The 21363-nt window shown below is 30.8% G+C and overlaps 1 protein-coding gene across 4 annotated transcripts in view; it reads left to right on the plus strand.

The window, feature by feature from the left end:
* Positions 1 to 19705, plus strand: part of LOC124372224 (E3 ubiquitin-protein ligase FANCL) — a 37282-nt gene extending 17577 nt beyond the window's left edge. For all 4 annotated transcript variants that reach the window (XM_046830607.1, XM_046830601.1, XM_046830614.1 and 1 more), the window contains exons 3-10: positions 1357 to 1473; positions 7011 to 7073; positions 9140 to 9391; positions 10495 to 10648; positions 13138 to 13262; positions 14245 to 14463; positions 18417 to 18488; positions 18979 to 19705. In XM_046830607.1, the coding sequence (XP_046686563.1) occupies positions 1357 to 1473; positions 7011 to 7073; positions 9140 to 9391; positions 10495 to 10648; positions 13138 to 13262; positions 14245 to 14463; positions 18417 to 18488; positions 18979 to 19008 (1032 nt within the window). In that variant the 3' untranslated portion in view covers positions 19009 to 19705. The remainder of the gene's footprint in view (positions 1 to 1356; positions 1474 to 7010; positions 7074 to 9139; positions 9392 to 10494; positions 10649 to 13137; positions 13263 to 14244; positions 14464 to 18416; positions 18489 to 18978) is intronic.
* The last annotated feature ends 1658 nt before the right edge of the window (positions 19706 to 21363 follow it).

Below are 21363 nucleotides of genomic sequence, written 5' to 3' on the forward strand. Positions count from 1 at the left end.
CTATGTCAAGAACAGTACAAGAGTTTTTTGTTATAAAAATGTAAATTATGTTGTGTTACAGCTGGTTGATTACAATGTCTAATTGAGTAGTTATAGTGTGCACCTAATAAAGGAAGCTTTGCATAATTCTTTAACTATTTAAAGAAAAAATGTCTCTAAAATGTATAAGCTATATAAAAAAATACATATTTTTAACAGTGTCTTAAGATTCAACATTATTCTCTCACAGCTCTTTTGTTAAGTTTTAAAATGTTGTTCATATTATTAACATAAGTGCTTTGATACATTTCAATATCAAAGAATATGTGGGAGTGTATATGTGCAAAATAAAAAATGTTTAAGAGGGACAACAGACCTCAAGTTTTGACATAATTTTCAATGCATATAACCCAGATGAAATTGTTGTATTACTATATTTAGATTTATTTTATTTATGTTTTGTTGTATATTGAAATAAATACAGTTTGTCTTTTGAAAATATATAAGTAAATTATTATTGGCTAAAAAATTATTAGCTGACGTAAACATTGAAGTAGTAAACCACTGTGTAAATATATATTATACTATAGTTCCAAAATATGTTAATTTCACTCTCAAAAATGTATCCAAACTGATTTTTTATTGTTTTAAACAAAAACCGCTTGACATGGGTTACTGGGCATTATAGAAAAACGCACTGCAGTCACTGGACAACCAATTTTTATATAGTGTAAATAAAATCTACAAATTTGTAAACACCGCAAATATATTATTTTGATAAATAACTGGACAGTATTTAGAAAGCACTGTCCTATTCAGTGATGTAAGTTTTGTTCTCTTAAAGTGAAACTTTTCTCTTGTATGATAATTAGAAGTATCTTTAGTCTTTTATCTTACTTCTCATTCTGTATATGGTACTAACTACACAATTAATTGATAAGTTGGTAAAATCAAGTGATGACATTTATCAGAAATGTAATACCTGTTTGGAATAGTTTAGGTCATCACGTAGATGTAATCTTTGTTGGAGTTAAAGCTTTGATTTTTGGTTAAATATGCCATATTGCAAAAAAGACATACAAAGATTTTTTTTAAATATGTCTTAATCCATACTTTGTAAACATACTTTTAAGAATATGTATGGCTCTTTGTAATAATATTCACAATATTTGAGGTATATATAGAACCATAACATTTATTTTTATTTTTAATGTTGTCTTGGAATGTTAATGTGAAAAAAAGAGATTTGGACAAAAAACTTTAAAACATCACCAGGGAATTTTTAAAAGAGAAGCACTCAGCTGATGATTCAAAGGTTATGAAATATATGTTGTACTGATTTATAAGTGTTGTAAGAGATTTCTTAAATTGTTATAGGATGAAGAAATTCCAATCTCGATTTCAACGCCATATTTCCCTTTTCTCAATGGGTTTAGTATCATGTGCCCAGCTGACCTGGAGAACGATATTCAACAATCTTGTAGCAGTTATGAAGTATGATAATTATGAGTTATACTTATATACTTAATTTTAAATTAAAATCAACTTTACTACGAACTATTTAATTACTTTGTGGACAGATCAGTTTCTATGTTTATATTTTGACAGTACTGTTTAACATTTTGTTATTCCTAGAAAGAGATATTGTACATAATTAAAGAAAAGTGGTTTTAAAAATTTGTTAAGTAATAAAAACTGTTCGAGTTGCAAATCGATATCAGTTTATTTTTTCATGTTTTATGCGTGAGCTACAATACTATGGTCATTGTAGTTCAAAACTCTCAGTAATGGAGTAAAAGAATTATTTAGTTGTCAAACTACCATCAGGAAACCTAAAAATTCACCACAGAAACCAAATAGGAAGATGTATAGTATAAAGTCATTTGGTATTATATGCCTTTCTTTATAAAGCCTTTATAAAATGTGGGTGTTGTTTACTTTCTGAGAGTAAGAATTGTTCAGGATAATTTCATTACAGTGTTCACATAAAATGTGTGAAAAATTGTTGTAAGGTCAATTGTTGATATGCACAGTAATTATTCTTGAAAACTTATTCAATGTATTTTTCGCTGTTATTACAATTTCTTTCTAGAAGACATGAGTATGTATTGGCTTCTTAAGAATCTGGGAGTTGGACTCTGACATTTGATTCTGTGAGTATATTTCATTATTTCCCAAACAAAGCAAGCAATGTATAGCTTGAATATTTTTAAAATTATTTTGTTTCCTTGGCTCTCGGATTCATGAAGATTTATTTCATCAGGTATTTAAAGTACTTTAATGTTTTATCTGCAGAATGTTTACTCTTGCAGAAAACATTAAATACTGTAAGATAATTTAAAATTTATTTGTTCATACTCAAGCAAAAAGCATTATATATATATTTAGCCCTAAAGCAAGCATACTTATAGTTCACAGTTTAATTTTCTTCATTAGTTGGCAGTTTTTATGTCAGATCTAGTTAAGCTACAATGGAAAACAATATCTTATTTCCCTGTCATACTGTTGCTCCGACAAACAGCATCCCTCCCTCTCCCCTGTGTGAGCTATCTAGTTCTCCACAGGATTTAAGTGAAGATGTTTGGGGATATTCACTGGATAAGAGTTCATAGGAGAATATCAGAACTTTCAAATTTTACATTCTTTCCTTATTCCTGTATTTATGGCTATTGTTACTTGATAAATTAAATTTTTTTTAATGAGCCTTTGATCTATATTTTATATCATGTGGCACCAAAGAAGTTCTTTGAGTAATAGTTATTGTAGAATAGCACATGGTTGGCACGTTGAACATTTAGTACTATTATCAAAATCTATTAAAAACCTTTATTTAAAGTGCAGTGGGAATATGTAGTGTTTTCGAAGCAGATTAAAATCAATGTGTTGTGATTGTTTTAATATGAACTTGTTTTGATAAGAATAAACTTCACTTATTTATAAAATGAATTAAATCATTTTACTAATGATTATAATCTAAGTTTTGTAGTTCATTATGTATTGAAAAATTGCTAATACAGTATACTCTCAGAAATTCGGGCTACTGTGGTGAACAGCTGATCTAGACTTTAAAAAACCCAGATTTACTGGAATTCTGTATGACTCATTATTTCCGTTGTTATCGTGGAGAAATATGACGATGTGCGGTAAAAAATAATGGCATAATGCGTTTATGGCAATGTATAAATATAACAATGAGCTTGTTTGAATATTAAACGTTTATTAAAACATAAGATTATTTACATTCACAATGTAGTACACTATAAACGAAAGACAGTTGAAATCAAGTTACTTGTAGGAAATTAACAAGGAAATAAAGTAAAAATACAAGGGATGAACATTATGTAGTTGAGAATAAATGTATTTAATATTCATTGGTCTAATATTTAAATAAAAGAATGGAACTAGTTAGTAATGGATGTCTGCTTTACTGTTTCGGCTTGTCTTGTTGCTGCAGAGTCTATCCACATTCTCAAACACATAATGTTGGCTGCGGATATTCCTTATTGTTGAGTGATGTATGCTAGTGCCCCATTTAGCCTCCTAAACCTTTTGGAATGCAAGATACAATTTTCCTGGTTTTCAGACATTTCGTCTTCCAAAGTTTCTATATTGGTCACCATTTCAACAATATTGAGTCGTTTTCATTTACTTTGTCAGATACGGGAAGTTTTTATAACATTGAAGCAACATTTTCTTTATTAACCTCATTTTTTTTAAACTCCCTTCTTTCGAGTTCTTTGAACTTATTGATGTCATGTTCCAACAAAACTTTCCACAATTAAAATCAATGACATAAGAGTTATTTCTTCCTACCCTTCAAATAACTAATTACATTCAACATGTCAATTTTCTTCAAAGTACTGATGTAATCCTCACCATTATCTATTGTTAAAATTAAATAACTAAGAAGACGGCGGCAGCGGTATTTAAACTTTATTGCCTGAAGTATGCTTTGATCCATAAGCTGGTAGACGATTGTCACATTTGGAGGCATAATTACAGCTTTGATATCCTTGTCTTTTAATTTGTTAGCCATTGGGTGTGTTTATACTCTTTTAAGGAATTATAAATGCAATAAAGTAAAATTAGCCTAATTTTAAGAAATGTTGAATACTTAAGTTAATGACACTATTCAATGTATTGACTGTAATACCTATGAATAAAGAATTATCTGAATCTGAATCTGAAGCATTATCCTAAGAAAAGAATAGCTTTTGAGGACAAGACTGATGCTTTTATGGCGAATGACATAATGCTTTTTCCATTTATCAGATGTTTTTGCTGTCTGATTAAATTATATTTTACAATTAATATTTATTTTTAAAAGGTTGGTTGATACTTTCTTTAGCTATAGTTTTTTTTAATAAGTTTTTATATCACATCACTAAATTCAGATTATTTCACTAACACATTAATTATTTTAAATAATACAAATTAATACATTTTTTTTCGGTGGAACATATTTTTTACTTGTTTTCATCATATGAGGAATAATTATCTAAATACAGGAAGATTTGCTCTTTCATTGTTAATACCCTTCAAATTACAATTATCAATGAATTAACTCTGAATATAACTAACTGATGGTGTTGCCCTGTACTGCTAATGAAAAATGAGAACTACCTCTCGAGATAGTACCTATAAGGTAACAGATCCGAATTCCCTGGTAATCAGTGTGGCTACCACACTGTAAAATATAATTTAATCAGACAGCAAAAACATCTGATATTTGGTTTTGAGAAATATCTAACAAATGGAACCAATTTGGTATTGAAATAAAGTGAGTATTATTAATTTGATGTAGCCAAAAATAAATTATGATTAAGCCATTAAGAATTTTAATTTTAAAAGTTTAAACACTGAAATTATTCTTCTCATGTTTAGGCTGTTATCCTTCCCATATTAAAACAATGAAGAAACAAATATGTAGGCTATTTACTGAAAACAAAAACAAAACGTCTCTTAAAATTGTCAATAGAATCTACTAAAATTTTATTTGATATCTGAGTAATAATTAGTAAATTCATTATTAACCTTATAAACATTTAAAATCGTGATTGTATGTTTTCTGTTACATAAATGATTAATATACAGAGGTAAACTCTCATTGAACAAAAAGAAGGCACATTCCTTTAATGTGATGTGTAGGTTCAGAGGATTAAATATTTACAATAAAACATTTTTGCTTGTTCTTATAATTTTATGTGTATATTTCTCTTTGATTGTCTAATGCTTGGACTCACATCCCAAAGTGGAACACATTTTGTTTTGCTAACCATTTAAGAACAGATTAGATCACAATATTCTCAATAGCAATTTTTTATCTAAAATATAACCACAGATATACAGTTATTTGTGCTTGATCAAGCCGCCTTGTAGCCTATTATTCTTCAATCCTTTTTTATTGAAACAATGTAGAGTAAAGGTCGAATCCAATACATTTCACTTTCGAATATAATTAATTAATTATGATGTAATATAATTTACAGATTATAATTAATGGTTGCTTTTGACTTTTTAAGTGTCAGTATATACTAATATAATAATTTATTTTTGAAAGTTACAATTTAAAATTAAATTTATATTTCACTCAACTTTTTATTCAGTACAAAACTTCTATGCATTCACTCTTCATACTAATTGCAAAGTATCATATCATCATTTTATGTTAACAAAGTGTGTCCTTTAGAATAGAAGTAGTTTTTTAATGGCAGTCACATATTTATTCCTTTATCTTGTTTGTGCACATAAACATATATATGCAGAAACTGCATGTTGTCCGGGTCCACATTCTTACCTTATATGTAATTGATGACATTCAACGCTGTTAGATATGACTGACAATCGAGCGCTATTCTCAATGACCAGTCGAACTGCCAAATGTTTGAATGCTGTTTATTTACTTATTGTCTACTAACCTTGGAGCCTTTCTATTATACTCTAATTGGTATTGACAATGCCGCAAAGCTAGGAAACAACTTAGGAACATCACATGATGGTTATTGGTTGATTCAAGAACAGGTCACCTGCAGGCCTGACACTCCAATGGATTTCATTGATGGTGCTCGTAATAATACTAATTTAATAACTTTAATAAAAACAAGGGTCACTTAGAAAGTAAGGTGCTCAGTCATCTGATCACCGAACGGGTTGTGATAACGGCGTGATCTAGTGGCATTATGTAGCTACGTTCAGTATAGTAGTGTCAGTGAAAGTAGCAATGCCATTCTAAGTGAGGGCCCACATGGCCACCACAATCAACTCTCCCGTCTACTATGAAGTAATAGAGTCATTGCATTTCATTTGGTATAGGAAATGCAACCTGTGGAAGTTCATAATCATAAATTATGTTCTGTACAAAGAGAAGATATTATGAGCTTTACTGCAGTTAAAAATAGTACCATGTGTTCCATAAGGAACAAACTAATATTCATGAGGAAAGGCAAAGTGGCCGGTCATCTGTGTTTACTAATGCCTCCATCATAAGGTTAGAGAAAATTGAAGTTTCACAATCACAGATTTTTCAAATATTTTTTCACAGATACCAAGAACACTAATATTTGAAACTATGACTAATAAATTGGATATCATAAATTTTGTGCCTGATGGATACTCAAACTGTTGACCAGTTAGCTGAAAACAAAGAGAAGCTCTATAGTTTCTTATCTGGTACCATGAAGGTGACACATTTCTTAACCCCATAGTTACTGCTAGTGAACCATACATCTTTGATGTCATTGTCAAACAAACAAAGACAATCAATGGAGTGGAATCACACCTTGCAGCAAAATCATTGTAATTGGTTACATGCACAGGCGTTTGGATTATATTCAATAGGCATTGAAAAGTTTGTACTTACATGTACAATGCTTAAATATAAATGGTGACTATGTTGAAATATAGTTAAGGAGTTGCTCTTTCAGATGTATGTAATAAACAAGCTGTAAAGGTTATATGTTAGTTTTTATTTACTAAAGCAACTTATTTTCGAACTACCCTCATAACTAAATTTAATTTTTCTTTACTTACAGGTAGATAGAGAGAATGATGGACTTGGCCACTTTCTTGAATACTTACAAAGCAAAGAGGCACTTGTATGTATTAATTTTGTTATAGTGTATTATATAAGTCCTTACTGAGGATGAAAACTTAAACTATGTGTTGCAGTAGACTATACTGTTAATCTAATAACTCTTTCTATGAAACAGTTAACTTCCAGTAGTATCAAGGTTAAAAAGATTGTTCATTTTTATTCACTTTTGTTAAGGGTTTGGACTTTTTCTTTAAAAGTAAAGAAAGTGAAAACTGAAACGTGAAGCATTTAAAAAATTATATATATATATATATATATATATATATATATATATATATATATATTGCATTGGTGCCATATTATGTTGTATTGCAATAGTTATAATACCATTTTAAAGCTATTTAACTTAAACTCATAAATCACTGACTCGAATTTCCATACATTGGCATGTAGACATAACATTCATACAGTACATATAAATATCTGTGAACTTCTCCCCTTGGAATCTAATACTGCTGTGATTGTTACTCCAAAGTGTGTTCCACAGATTGTTACATGCCAAAAACTGAGGACACCAGGTAGTGTTAAAGTGGCCTTTGGACCTTTTTGGATTACTTTTTAATTTAATTGTTTCAGGAAAACTTTAATTTTGTTAATTTTATGTGTGTTAAATGTTTCAAATAGTTTAATTTTCCTCCTTTATACAGGTATACAGTATATATATAAAGGTGATATCTCATCCAACATGATTATATATATATATATATATATATATATATATATATATATATATATAATTTATTATCTTTTTTATCTATGTCATCTATATTTTATACATTTGTTTCTATTATTTGATAAGGTATTATGCAGAGTAAAGAGATGGTTATATGTATAACTTTTTCTTTTTTATCTGTGTCATGCATATTTTATACATTTGTATCTATTGTTTGATAAGTTATCATGCAGTGTAAAGATAGATAACTATGACATTAATACTATGATTAATACATTAGTCTATAAAAAGTAGAAGGTTAAGAGAGCAAGATTAGGAACAAAATTTTACTGTCACTGAAAATGATGTCTGAAGTTTACACTCTAATCCCAAATTAGATAATTAAGCAGTTCATTTTTTCTCAGTCGTATAAACTCTTTCTTTCTAAGTTTGAACATGCAGTCCAGAACCGGATTGAACTATATTATAGATTCTTGTAAGAAATTAATGCAATTGTTCAAGTAAGTTTAATGGAATTAATCAGGCTTCTCAATGTTTATTACTTAGTGCTAAAAGTGTTTCTTCTCATGTATTAATTTTGTATTCTAAATAAGTTATCCATATTTTGTAGTGATTTATATTTTTATCTTAGATTTGTGACGTATCAGAGTTGTAACAACTTTAAAAATTTGTATATTATAATATTTTTGTTTATTTAACACATTGAATGCTGAAAAAATAAGTATATACAACCCCCTATACCTAAAAATAGTTTATGTTACTGTAGCATTGTTTTCATGCAGTACTGGTAACACTGGCTAAAAGCGATGCAAGCATTCAACATATTAACAATTAATCTCAAGGCATAAACTATGCAAAATTACAACTCTGTAATTGAAACCTTTATAAATTATTGGTTTTTTTTAATAAAACATACAATCAAACAAAATTAATGAAATCAGCTTATTAATTTTATGCAATCTCAAATGATGCTCTCTCCCTATGTGTTAACAATACGTGAAATTTTAGTATACTCTTCATCAAATAATGTCAATATTCCTACTGAATTTTGTATAATCACAGTCATAGTCATATTAATCTAATAAATTTGTTTGAGTACTGATTAATTTACATGGTCTTCAGGCTTACCAAACTCCACATGAAATCGTGCAGCCATATTTTTTGATAATGTCAATGTTGACTGGAATTTCTATATGGATGTAGAAGAAATATTTGAATAAATATTGGTTATTAAACTTCACTACTTGAAAATTCCCAAATATCTGGTATTCTCCATGTGATTCAATGAAATAATGAACATTTAGACATTCAAATTTCACCTCAATAAGAAATTATTTTAGTAAAAATAGTTAAACCTAGAAAGAGAAGAAAAGTTTCATTGTTATCATGCATAGGAGGAGCAGACAAGAAGATCTACAAAGCTGGACTACTGTCTATATCAGCAGATACTGAAGGAGCTGCAGGAGTTGGGCAGCGAACATGTGGTAAAGTGCCGAGGAGACTTGCGCAGTTTGGTGCTGCGGACAATAGATGTGCGAGGTGTAGAGCACCAGCTAGGTATTGGAATACCGAGAGACTACCCATCCAGCCGGCCCACCATAGACGATATAGACATGCCTGAAGTGGCATTGCAAGATCTCAGTAAGGTTAGTCTGCAGATGATGAGAACTAATATGTCACCTTATTAGAGGCTGTAGCATTCCGTCAGGTCTCCATACCCTTTTCATAATCTGGCAAGGCCTTAACATCCTCTCTAATTTTTCTCAAGATCTCTTGGCTTTGTCTTGGTCTACCATATTCTATCTCATATATTCTGTGCGCTTGATCTTCAATCTCAAGATTTCAGGGAAAAAGTTTGCTACACAGGAAAATTTCTAAAACAGGAATTTGATGCACTTCTTTTACCATGGTGGAGAAACCTAGTTTAACGTGGAGGGTTGATTCAATGTGAATGATAATGCTCCGTGATTTATTATCGTGTCTACAACATTGTAGAGCATTCAGTTGTGCACCCGATGAGACAATGCTAACACCTCTCAATTTGGATTATAGTGCATGGCTGCTGGGTAATGTGACAGAGCTTTTTTGTAGCCTAGGTGTCCCTGATGTCAAAACGATGCAAAGAGTTTGTTTTTAAACATCTTCGTTGTTGACTTGTTTGAACCTCGTAATGGATAGACTCTAAATTCCAGGATTCAAGTGTGTAAAAGTGTCAGATGTCAGACACTGCAAGAAGTGGAAGGTGAAATGGAGCTAAACTTATTGGCATGCTTTGAAGTCACTAAAATGTATAAAATTAAGAAGTAAGTTACAATGGGATTGGGAATTTGTAAAATTCATCACTTGTAGTCTATGTTTTTTATGTAGAATTTTAATACTCTGGATAATAAAGAAGTTTTATGATCTCTCTCTCAATTCTTGAAATATATTATATCAAAGATGTGAACCATATAATTTGTAATACAAAGGTATGTTTAATATTGTTTTATGTACTTTTGAATAAGATTTTAAAATATTTGTTATATTGAGGAATTGATATCAGAGTGTGTTATATGAAGCTTCACTGCAATAGTTGTATTGGGCAAGCTGTTGCCTCCTCTCTTTTTATCTTCTATACTAACAAATAATGTTTTTATACAACAAATTTGTGTCACATGAACATTATTTGTGATGGTTAAAATTTAAATGTTGTAAGAATTTGGATAGAACACTTTTAAACAAACATTTCCACAATTAATACTCATTTCAGGGAGAAACAATCACAGACGTGTTCAATGTCTTCCAAACTCTGGTGAACTCTTTTCAAGACTTCTGGGAAGCATATGACAGTCTCAAGAGCTGTACATGGCTTATTGACCCAGAACATCCGAGTTTAAAGGATACACACTGCAGGATTATAATTGGTAAGAGTAACCTTTCCTTTCTTTTTCTTAATAATGTTAAGAATACAATCGTAAGAAGTTTCATGGGTGAGAAATAGCTACATCCATTTTATTCTTTGCAGAGCAAATTTTTAAATAAACTTTCTCATACTTATTATTAAAATTATATTGAAATGTAAATTTAAAAAAAATTAAACATATAATAAAGTGTCATTGTAGAGTTTCAGAACAAAATACAAAGTAACCTTTCTTACAAAGTATTGTTAAATCATGAATTTCCTTCAATTAAAAAAGAAATATGTTAATTATATAAGTCTGGTTCAGGTCCAAGCAGAGCAAGTACTAATTATTCATCAATTTTGTTGAAATTATAATTCCCTGCACATAGATACACAAAAAAATCTTTGAAAAATATTCTTATTCAATCTTTTTATATTTAAAAATTTTAATTCTTTATTCACTATTTTCAAAATGGCTGCCATTTGTTATGTTATAGACCAAATAGAAATCAATCGTAATATATACTTTGATACATATGACACAATTTTAATATATTCCACTGTGGGACAACTAATTGTTTCAAAATACTTGGGAAACGTAATTTCCCAATCAGATCTTTTGTATTCATTGCCGTCATTGTTGTTTGGTATAGATTATATTATTGTAGTCTGATGCTACTATTTAATTTGTTCAACACCTCTGTAAATGTAATTTATTTTTATTATTTCTTTGCAAACAAGAATTGCTTTGTTTCATAAAAGTGATATACTGCTGTGTAAGTGATTGTTTTTACCATGGAACGGGATTATTTGGATCGGGACAAAATAGATGAATAATCAGACATCAAAATCAGTAGTTTTAGTGATTTTAATGGTTGATGAAGACGACTATTAATCTGATGATAAGAACTTAACTGATGAGAAAATGATATTACTGATCCTGAGAACACTAACATAGATGTAGATTTTCATCAACTAGTTCTTAGGCCTATGACTGGAAGAGTTGCACATTCAGTTATTTAGGCCTAATATGTCAAACTAAAGTGTGCATGGAAGAAGGCCTATGGCTACTGTATTTTTTATTTGTATTTATATGCATATTGTATACAATTAATGTATGTGGTATCCTGAAATAAACATGTAAAAAGATAAATTTTAGTATTTTACAACTTAACATGCTTTACTCATTTTTGGTTGTTAAAAACTGTATAAATGCTATTAAATTACTTAGATCAGACTTTTTATATAAGTTACAAAATAACTTTATAGAATGAAAGTGTCAAACTCTTATAAGAGGACAAAATATAAAACACCCAAGTACTCCTAAATCCATAAACGGTAAACTGATTAGACTACCAGCTCTTGTTGAAAATAATTTTATGGCTGAGATCATCCAACTTTTCCAACTTCAGATCACGTTGGACGATCTGCCAAGTAATCTGAGATCGGGAAAGTACTGGTCGGAAATACCCTTGACCATCAATGGTGCCTTCGGTACCCTGCACTTCTGACAGAAAAAGAAAAATATCCCTTGAGATTGTACCAAAATTCAAGCTCATATCATGTGAGCGCTCTTAAAGATTATCTTTAACCTCGGTCCTACTAGTATCATATTTATGATAACCTAATCTAAACCAACTTATATCATATAGTAACAAGTACTAGATAGGAACAGAGTGGCCTCCTTCTCACATCACTCCCATCATCATAATGACATGTAATTTTCACAGTAATTTAAAAAGTATGTTATTTCTAACAATGTAGTTTTTTCAAGTCCCCGGTAAGAAAAACTTACAAAAATAGTGGCCTCCGGATAATACTAATTACTGTGATTAGTAGTGTAATGCAGGTAGAAAAGACACAGTTACAATCTGTTTCTAAATATTGCACGAGTGACGAGTTTGTAATCATTGAATGCATCAGAAATACTATTTAAAAACCTACCTTGATGAACAAAGCTATCAATGTTTGCATGAAACATTCGAAATGGTTAGCTTCTTTGAAATTGTGATATGGCATTTTTACAATAGCTTGAAAAAGTTTGAAATAGAAGAATGGGCACTATCATGCGTCAACGAGACATTCTTTCCCCGAATGAGATCTGAAGTATAACAAAACTTCTATCTTGCAAAACTAATTACTAGCAAATCATAAGCAATTACTTTGAAATGTTGCATGGTGTGCTCAGGTGTCCCGGGGGAGCAAGTACTTTTTGTAATTCAATCTGTATTGAAAAATTAAATCATGCTCTTGTTGTTTAGACAAATTTAATATTTAAATAGTGAGCTGAGTGTTAGTGAGGCCTATCACTCGATGGGCTGGAGCAATTTCATTTCTATCCGTATAATATCTTGAAACCAAACTGATCTGTAGACTTAAAATTTTGCAAGAATTTTAAAAATTTAGCTTCATTTCTATATAAGCAACACTTGAGTTCAATGCTAGTGCATGTCACTCCATGGAATTTGGCTGAGTGTTAGCAAATATTTTGTCATTGTCATGTTTTGTCAGGTGAGAATGTATCAATGTTGGTAACATTGAACCCGCAAGATGTAAATACTTGTCCAGACATCAAATTCCTGGGTCCAGAAAATTCTACCATCCCGTACATAAACTCCATGGAAAAGAGGCTTAAAGTAAGTTATTTCTTTATAAATGAAAATCTAGATTCAGTGACACTGTAATGATTGGTGAATTAATGAAATATTTATTCCCATGATATATAAAGTAATTTCACAATTCAACACACTGAATAAGAAAAATATATATATTTGGTTAATAGTTTATTAACTTTACCTATTTTAACTCTTTTATTGCCATGAGATTAGTTCACAGTCTGTCCCTAACTGTCCAGCTTGTTACCAGAAGCATGTCTTAAAACCTGCCAGCCAAGTTTTAGATATTAAAAACAGTTTACTATAAAACTTATGTTAGTATAAAACTTTTATTAATTTGCATATAACATTAGAATTTGCTTTGTTGTTTTTCTGAAGAAATTGAGTATTAGAAAAAGTATTAAAATGTTTTAGGTTATAAAAATGAAAAATAAGTTTCCCTTACTCTTTAAATTTTTTTTTTAGTTTTATTCTGTAAGCATAGTCAAGTTACTTTACTATTTACAAATTTACTTTATAATAAATTCAAAATAGATGTCTCGCATTATATGGCTAATTTATAATACAACAAAATGTAAATTTTAGTTACGGGCATAGTTATGTGGTATTATCAACATTCAAACAATTTTGGTGGCATTTTTAAGTCGGTAAACAAAATTTCACAGTATACTCACAAAAAGGTTGAATATTACTAGATAAAACCTTCCCAGACAACATCACTGCTCAAACTGAGCTTATAACTAGTTGTGCAGTGCTCACCTAAAAGAAATTCGTAATATTAAGCTCTTCTTCTCAGCATAGAATAATTTTATAAATCTTTGACTGCAGTTCCTATAAAAATGTATAACTTTCTAAGTGTAAAAGTTGTCCTACTACAATTAGCATCAGTCTTTTATATGTGAGGGATTGTTATTAAAAATGAATGAAGAGTGCGAAATAATTTTGAAGACAATCCTATGATTAAAAATAGTTTAATTTTGATTGCTCTCTGTCATGTTTGCAGGCGGTCGGGTGGAACGAAGATGTGAGTGTGGTAGACAACCTGCTCTCTCTGCTTGGTCTTCAGCAGTTTCCTCAGCCAGACTTTGAAAACAAAGTGGTGGTGGAGCAGGGTGAATGTTCCATTTGCTTTACACTGCGCCTTGATGACCAAACTTTGCCTAGTAAAGTGTGCAACAATGTCAAGTGTAACTCTTACTTTCACATCACCTGTCTGGCTCAGGTATATACTACAACTAATATTTCAAAGGAAATGCTTTTGTACAATGGGAATCAGATGTGTCACTGTGATAGAAATTTGTATAACACAAATTCTTTAAGTTCTCAATTACGAACAATACATGCAGTTTTAATCTGACTATGTTAATTTAATTAATCTAGTTTGTCCTCTAATAAAAATTTAACTTGCGTTTAATACAGTAAAACACTAGTAAACTGAAATAAAGTGGAGGCAAATTTTTCAGATAACCAATTCTTTGCTTAACCCAATTACATATAAAAATAACCTACTAGAAGGAGTGCGTAGGGAAAATGAATTAGGTACAGACAATTTTTGTATGTTATACTTTGGGAATGGTGGCAGAAGCAGATGAGATGATCAACAGCAGCATACATCAGCCTGTGCGGCGACAGGTGCTGGTTGGTTAGGTAGGGGGATGGTAAATTATCTCAAAGAAATTATTATTTGTCCGCCCATGTAATTTGCTACAGCAATACATCACACCGCATCCCTTCTGCCAAGAGGCGGAGGATTGGCACAGGTTTCTTCTGTTAAATATAAACTATTTTGCTTGGTTGTTTATAGTCATTGAACAATTTCGGTTGACCCGAATTCGGTTAACCAGGGTTTTGATTGTTTATCGTGGATCTCCTAACACTCAGTTACCACCCCAACATTAAAAAAGTGTTTGTTTCAACAAAATGAACTTTGCTTTTTAAAAGTTATTACCTCTGAACAGGAGTTTCAGATTTTGGTCCTAGCAGTGGATGAACTAATTAAACACATTATGTGAAAAATATGGATTTCACAGTAAACTATAATTTTATATCTCTTAAGGCTTGTTCCGCAGCCAGAGGTTAGAATATCCTTAACGTTGAAAGTCTAGAGCTTTATAAAACTCAGGAGTTAAAAATCAATTTCTGCAATCACGGTTTGTAAAATAAACTCTGGAGTTTAACAAGTCTAGGCTATTGTAAACTCTGGTCAGTCATTTCCCACTACTTATAGAAACATTTAAGCAAATTTATCTGCTGCAAACAGTAGGAGAGAACTTTAGATATAATTATAATAGAATTTCATCTCATCAGTTGAAGCTTATATGATACCTGTATAATATATTTTGGTCATTTCAAGTTAAATATTTGGTTTCATAAACAAAATTTTAATGTCTTTTACTAATGATTTTATATAGACTTATGTTAAATACGATATATAAACTAGGAAATCTTGCTATAATAACATAGTTCAAGAAAAACTGTTTTAAGGTTATTTTATTATAGATGATTAAGTCCTTTTTGTTGGACAAAATATTATATGTCCTGTTGAACCAAATTCTATTACATTTTATGTTGACCACATATTGTAACGTGGACCCTTTTTACACAGAAAAAAATATTTGAGACTGGGACTTTATCTATTTTGAACATCTATCATGTCTATTTTCCTTACTATAACACCACTACAATTCTTGTCATGTACCGAATTAAGGACAGCCAGTATAGTAGTAATGTGCGCCCACCATAGTCAATGTGTTAAGGAAAATAAAGGGTATAAATGTTACAAGTTTTATGAAAGTATTCAAAAAGTAACTGCCATTTATGCACACCGCATGGTTTACATGACTGTCAGGATCGGAGCTTAAACATAATTCTTATAATTTGATATTGTAATTTGAACACATTTTGTGAGTTTAATGAATTTCACCAAAATGCCACCCCATATCTCAGGTGCAAGAAAACATATGCGTAGTAGACAGATTTAATAGTATCACAGATCTAATTCTTCTCAAAGCAAAACAAAACAAGCTGTAGTTATTTTTTTTACTAGTTGCTGTATGTGTTCATTCCATTTAAGGTGTCTGTCTATTACTACCCCGAGGAATTTAGAAGGGTGAACAACGTCAATATCAGGCTATTTTACTTCTGGAAACTGATTTAAACGATTGTGTGGAAGGTCATTAATGTAAATTAAAAACAGCAAAGGGCCCAATACTGACCCTTGGGAAACTTCACGTGTAATAGTTTTCCAAGTTGAAATGTATGTTTCCATTGGTTCATCTTTGTATGTGACTCTGTTTCTTATCAGATAAATAAGAACTTAGCCATTCATAGACCTTTCCACGTAAGCCATAATAATCAAGTTGTAGTAAGAGCTAATTATGTTCCACACAATCAAATGCTTTTGTCAGGTCACATAAAATTGAAGCAGTTTGATGCTTTTTATCAATGGAATTTAATACTGAGTCCAATAAATTGTAAACCACAGTCACCGTGGAAGATATTTTAATGAAGCCAAATTGATTTTTACATAAAATTGTATATTTTTCTAAATGTTTCAAAATACAACTTGTAAAATTTTCAAATAATTTTTATAAAACAGGTCAAATTGATATTGGTTTATAGTTAATCATGCCTCTCTTTTCACCCTTTAAAGAATGGTTTTGCTATAGAAAGTTTTAGTTCCTTAGGAAAAATCCTTCTCTGAAAAGATATATTTATTAAACCTGCCAATGGAGTGGAAATCTCAAAGACAGTCTGTTTAATGACAGTAGTTGGGATGTTATCTCACCTAATCGAGTTTGTATTTTTAAGGCTCATTATAATTCTATAAAATTCCTCCGGGTCAGATGGAAACAAAAATTGTTGGATACGTCTTTCTGTTTTTCTCAAGGAATAACAAAAAGTTTTGCAGAGGATAAAACATCTGTTTATAAATCTTTTCCACTTACAAAACTTACACTTACACTTACAAAAAAATATGTCATTTCACTAGGTTTAACAATTGTTTCCCGTTTACTATCAAAGTACATTTTCTTGCTGATTACTGATCAGTTTGCCTGTTTCACACTGAACAACCTCCCATACAGCCTTAGATTTATTTCTCGCACCCTAGATGTGTCTGTCATTGGCCATCCTCTTAGCAGTACTGATTACTTTTTTAAATATTTTAGAATATTTTTTATAGTGCATGGTAAGCTCAGGACAGTCGACTGCTCTCTGGGTTTCAAATAAAAACCTTTTGTTTTCACATGATACTTTAATCCCTACATTCATCCAAGAGGCTGTGTTTAGCTTATTTTTCTTTCGTAGCGGTTTCAAGAGGGCTTACTAAAAGTTAGCACAAGCAAATTACAAAAACATTTTAAATTATTGAAAGAATCAGCACAATTTTGTAAATTGAAGTTAAGTTGAGAAATAAATATTCTAACATTTTCTTTATTAGAAACTCTCTTAAGTTGAGTTTTCTTAGGGTTTGCTTAAATCTTGGAACGGTACATAAATGAAATACATTTTGTGATCTGATAGACTGGGTTGAAGAGTAAAGCTCATACTCAGGAACATTTTTACATAGAAGTTTGTTTTTTATAAAAATTGCAGTGTCACCCACAATCTGTTGTATGCATGAGTACACAGATACTGGCTTGTAACCCGCCAAAGTATTCAAAATAGCGGCACTGACACTATCAGTCCATGTCTCCTGGAGACATAACACAACCGGATGCTATGGGATGGATTGCATGAAGACTGTTAACTCAGGCAATCTGTAAAATAACCACTCTTTATGTGGATCTCACCTACACACCTATTTACTCAGAGCTAACTGTTTGTGTTTGTGTGTGTGTGTACAAATATAGAAAGGGAGTTCACACTAAGCATTATCCTTTTCATCTCCACTAAATATTTGGAATTTTGACAAGTTAAAATGTTAATCATTTGAAATAAATATTTTTAATAAAATATTTTAAGAATTTTCATTAACATTTTTAAGAATTTTTATGTAAATTTTAAGTATTTCTGCAAATATCCATTAAATCGGATGCTGTCAGTTTACATGTAGATTGTAGACATCTAAAAAACCGTATGTTGGCAATGAATGGGATGTTAGCACAGATCAGATTTGTATGTTTATCTTTAAGGATCGTTTCCTCTGTAACCTTATGCTGTTTTTTGTTGCAGTGGTTCCAAGCAGTTCCAACTAATGAAACAAGCTTCAACCTCATATCTGGGGACTGCCCTTGCTGTGGTGAAGTTAGTGTTTATGATGGTCAATTCTAACTGCAGTATGGTTAAGATAGTAGTTGGAAGGTCATGTTTTACATCCCTAAACAAACAACAAGTAACAACTAGCCCTTAATTCATAGCAGTTGTAAAAATGACTGATAACTATGTACAAGTATAAGAGACACATACTGTATATAAATCTTAATGTAATTATTGCTCCCTGGCCAATTCAATCTTAAGTAGATTCAAATGAATGCCAATGAAAATTAGCCATTATTGTTTTTAAAGTATATAAATATTGTAATATTTCTAAAGTAATTAAATTATATTACGTTACCAGAAGTGTTCAAGAAACAGGATAATCAACTTTCCACGCAATGTTATGGGAAAATAAATTTGGCCATAATAATAATAATGAGAGTTGAAGATATAGCTTGTATTGGCTACTATTATAAAAGTGTTAATTATTGTTTTATGTGTTAAATGTAATTCAATAATGATTGTGTTATTGTTTCAGAGAATCCTATGCCCAATCAAAATGAGCTGAAGAGTTGAGACAAGCAGGAATCCACAGAAAGTCTTAAATTACATTTAACTGTTATAATTTAGTGTAAATACAATGTGATATGTAATAAATATTTTATATTGTAATAAAGAGGGTGAATGAAGGGAGTTTACACACACACACACACACGCACACACACACACACACACACCTTATGCAGTTAAATGTATCTCCTAGTCTATAACATTTATTATTTGCTTCAAAATCATTTACTTGTTGCACTACCCACCATCACTTGTGAATGCGACTAGAAATTTCAAGTTTTTACTTAGTTTTGTATTTTATAGAATAAACAAACGAGCAGTATAAGGCGTGTTATATTAAATAGTATACCATGTCATAGAAAGTTGCTTTCTGATGTAACAACGTCAGCAACACAATTATTGTTCTGACGCTATTGTCAACATCACAGTACTGATTATGCTTCTTTAGTTGCAAAAACACATGGTAGTCACTTGGCACTAGATTGGGACTCTTTGAAGGGTGATAAAATTGTTCATATCCAAATGTTATGATACTATTTTTAGTTTGTTTTGTCGCATGTGTAAAAATATGTATTGTCATTTAGCAAAACAATCCTTTTTTCTTGATAGTTTAAACATTAGTATAAGGGTGTTTAGGAGTAACTTTGGTAATGTCAACTTTAATGAAGTATTCAATAAATGTTAAGTTCAATTAATGGGTTATGTGGAATAAATGTTCAAAAACCAACTGCTTGTGTAGAAAAAATAACTGAAAAAAAAAAAAAACATCACCCCAGGAAAACACTAAATTAGGTAAAAGTAAAAATAATATTAACAAAGGAAAAGGTTATTGTAAATTGACCAAACATTTCAAATTCACAAAGAATACAAATTCCATTTACAAATCTATAAATATATGTGATAGTCTTGGTAAAAATTAGGAGGTTTACTGTCACAAGTCACTGTAGCATTAATGTAGGTTACTGAATTATGAAATAATACGATGTCACAGGATCAATATTATTATGATGATTAAGTTCTCACTACAAAACAATTTTCTGCAATATTTTAATGGTTTTTAATATTCCAGTCAATTAAATCTACACATAACATAGCTCTGGTGGGAAGGGTTGATTCAGTGTGAATGCTGAATTTAACTCCAGTTCACCTTCTTCTTAGTGCAGTGCCTGGAATCTGATGCTGTCATAGACTTGACTCCTGAAATTTGGAGTCATGTTTGTCTGAAGAAATCCAAAAAAGTTAGCAACGAAGAAGCTCAAAATTAACTCATGAAGCATTTACATTGTTTCAACATCACAGCCATGTAAACTACAAAATATAGTGTAATGTAGATGAAGATTTTCATGAGTCAAGTCTGTGACAGCATCAGATTCTAGACACTGTACCAAGAGGAAGGTAAACTGGAACTAACCTCAAAATTCACATCACCTTAAATATAGTTATGAATGTTTAATAATCTCTTAATGTCTTTGTAAGGCAACAAAGAATGCATACACTAATGGTTTTACACATTCAAGTTTTTATTTAATTTAAGTATGTCACATGAATGATAAAATTAGTGTCAACTTAACCCTGCAATACTGCAAAAACCATGATCTTGTTTTTAATGAAGACAAGACTAATAAGCTCACCTTTGGCAATAAAAGAAAAGGCATATCTGCAATACCTAAGCTACAGTCTATAATAATAAGTCAGAATAATTAAGAAAAACAAAATTAAATTTTATAAAAGTCACCTAGTCCATAATCCTCTTGAAGATGATCCGGACAGGAGAGTATAATTTTGTTCTCGCATCATTTAGTTTCATGAACTAGATCTTAATTGGCATACTTAAATTGTTTTTTCAGACAAGTCCACTTTCTACCGCAACGGTGCTGTAAATAGGCATAATTGTAATTATTACAACACCAGTAAATCCACACATTTTTGAACAGACTCTACTGTTGGTTGTAATGGGGTGCTATCTTACAACATTTCAGACAGTACAATGACTGGGAATAGTTATGAACAGGTTTTAAAGGAACAAGTCTTGCCTCATTTTACGGTTCCAGAAATGGATCAAGCAATCTTCCAACAAGATGGTGCTCCTTCTCATTTCGCAAATCCTGTCAAGCGATTACTAAATGACAATCTTCATGGCCGTTTGATTGGTTGTGGAAGAGATTTTTTTTAGATTGGCCACCCCGATTTAACTGTGTGATTTCTTTTTATGGGGTTACTTAACCCTAGAACTGGCAATGGTGTCACTCTGTACTGGCGGCTCTATTTTAACAGCCTCGCAGACGTTTCTTATAATGTATCACATTTCATAACTGTTAGTCCAAATATAAACTATTATATGTCAATGTATTCA

This window comes from Homalodisca vitripennis, chromosome 1, assembly GCF_021130785.1.
Source record: "Homalodisca vitripennis isolate AUS2020 chromosome 1, UT_GWSS_2.1, whole genome shotgun sequence".
NCBI classification, from domain to species: Eukaryota; Metazoa; Arthropoda; class Insecta; order Hemiptera; family Cicadellidae; genus Homalodisca; species Homalodisca vitripennis.